The sequence below is a fragment of the Tamandua tetradactyla genome, chromosome 8 (assembly GCF_023851605.1).
Source record: "Tamandua tetradactyla isolate mTamTet1 chromosome 8, mTamTet1.pri, whole genome shotgun sequence".
Taxonomy (NCBI): Eukaryota; Metazoa; Chordata; class Mammalia; order Pilosa; family Myrmecophagidae; genus Tamandua; species Tamandua tetradactyla.
The window spans coordinates 79,066,856-79,069,150 of NC_135334.1; the positions used below are offsets into that span (position 1 = coordinate 79,066,856).

At 41.0% G+C, this 2,295-nt stretch overlaps 1 protein-coding gene across 1 annotated transcript; it reads left to right on the forward strand.

Moving 5' to 3' along the window:
• Positions 1-902: 902 nt before the first annotated feature.
• On the forward strand, positions 903-1,850 carry LOC143645209 (olfactory receptor 56A3-like). The gene has a single exon (XM_077114773.1). The coding sequence runs from the start codon at positions 903-905 to the stop codon at positions 1,848-1,850; it is 948 nt and encodes a 315-aa protein (XP_076970888.1).
• Positions 1,851-2,295: the final 445 nt, after the last annotated feature.

The following is a 2,295-nucleotide window of genomic DNA, read 5'->3' on the forward strand; positions in this document are numbered from 1 at the left end:
TTATTTTTTTTCTCTAAGCTCCATGAGGTAGGTAATGAAAACCGGTGCATAATTTCATGTAATGTTGCAAATATCCTCAAGTTGAAAGTCAACATCAGTGTTTGGTTTAATTCTCTGAATTTCACGCAGTCCCTTGTCTGAGAATTCTTCATTGTTTGGCTGCTCATGAATGCATTCAAAGCATTCCAATACAGGTTTAGGTATAGGTCATGGTATAGGTAATGGTATGTATATAAGTAATGGTCTAGGTTCAGCTGTAGATACAGGTGACACAGATACAGATAGAGATAAAGACATAGATAAGGATATGATTTTTATTCATTTTCATCAGAGACTTGCCCATTATTCATCTGGATAGTCTCATTTGTACTCCCTTTAAAACTTGATGTTTATATGTTACCACAATAAAAGTTAAAAAAAAAAGACTAAAAATATATAAATAAAACCTTGATGGATGTGGATGCCATCTTGTCTTTAGAATGCTTTTCTATACATCATAAAATTTGAACTGAAGTGTTATCTCAGCTTTAGTGTCTTTGCTTTAACATATTTCATTTAACTAACAATGCTACTTAATTTTTGATTCATTAAATATTAGTCAATAAAGCAAACTCAAGAGATAAATTCACGTAGAAAAAATGTCACATGAAACACAGGTGGAAGAACAAAGATGGGGAAACATCGTTTATTCACCCTTTCTTTATATAATCAACAAATATTTATTAGCCACCTCTTATGTGGAAAAAAATGTGTTAACCACAGAGATGTGGGGTGAATGAGGTAGCTTCGTCCTTACCCTTATGGATCTCATGTTAAGTACACGGGCATCAGGGTGGAGAGTAGAATTAACTCATTCTCTCTTCTTCAGCAGTCAGTCATCTACTTCACGGGACTCAATGCCAATGCTGCTTTATAGCAACAGCTCCCTCGCTACTGAAGTCTCTGAGTTCCTCCTGAACTGCTTCGTCAGGTCCCCCAGCTGGCAGCTCTGGCTGTCCTTGCCCCTTGGCCTCCTCTTCCTCCTGGCCATGGGGGCCAATGCCACTCTCCTGGTCACCATCTGGTTGGAGGCCTCTCTGCACGAGCCCATGTACTACCTGCTCAGCCTCCTCTCCCTGCTGGACATCGTGCTCTGCCTCACCGTGATCCCCAAGGTCCTGGCCATCTTCTGGTTTGACCTCAGGCCCATTAGTTTCTCTGCCTGCTTCCTCCAGATGTTCATTATGAATAACTTCCTGCCCATGGAGTCATGTACCTTCCTGGTCATGGCCTATGACCGCTATGTGGCCATCTGCAAGCCTTTGCATTACCCATCCATCATCACCTACCAATTTTTGGCAAAGGCTGTTGTCTTCATCTTGGCCCGGAACACATTTCTCACTGCACCTATCCCTATCCTCTCTGCCCAGCTCCACTATTGTGGAAAAAATATAATTGAGAACTGTATCTGTGCCAACCTCTCTGTGTCCAAGCTGTCTTGTGATAGCATTGCCCTTAACCGAATCTACCAGTTAATTGTGGCATGGACTCTTCTGGGCTCTGATCTCATCCTCATCTTCCTTTCCTATACTTTCATTCTCCGAGCTGTTCTTAAACTCAAGGCAAAAGGGGCAGCCACTAAAGCTCTGAGAACTTGTGGTTCACACTTCATTCTCATTCTCTTCTTCAGTACTATCCTGCTGGTTTTTATTTTCACCCATATAGCTAAGAAGAAGGTTTCCTCTGATATTCCAGTCTTCCTTAATGTTCTACACCATGTTATTCCTGCAGCTCTGAACCCTATTGTCTATGGTGTACGAAGCCAGGAGATTAAACAGGGAATGTGGAAATTACTGAGGAGGAATGGGTGACTGTGTTCTTGTTTTGCTTTTCTGGGTCAAGAATACTCAAGATCATGACTGGAAAACAAGGACTGAGGGAAGGATAGGAATACAGTCCTAATCTCCTCTCTGGTTATGCCTGATGATGAGAACTTATGGTTTCCCTCTTACCCAGAGGTATGTCCTATGTGTTATGATTCCTTGGCTTCCTAGCAGAGACTAAGGCTATAGATGTTCAATTTCTCACCATGCTACCCAGTCCATGGTATATGAATTTTAATGAGCAAAGTATCAGACCTAATATTGGGCTCATTAAATCCCATATGGGAACAGTGAAAATTGAAAATCAACATTCACTTAAAGATGTGTGGCTGTAGAGAAAGATGAGTAAAGATAGTGTTCTAGTTTGCTAGCTGCCAGAATGCGATATACCAGAAACAGAATGGCTTTTAACAAGAGGAATTTAATAAGTTGT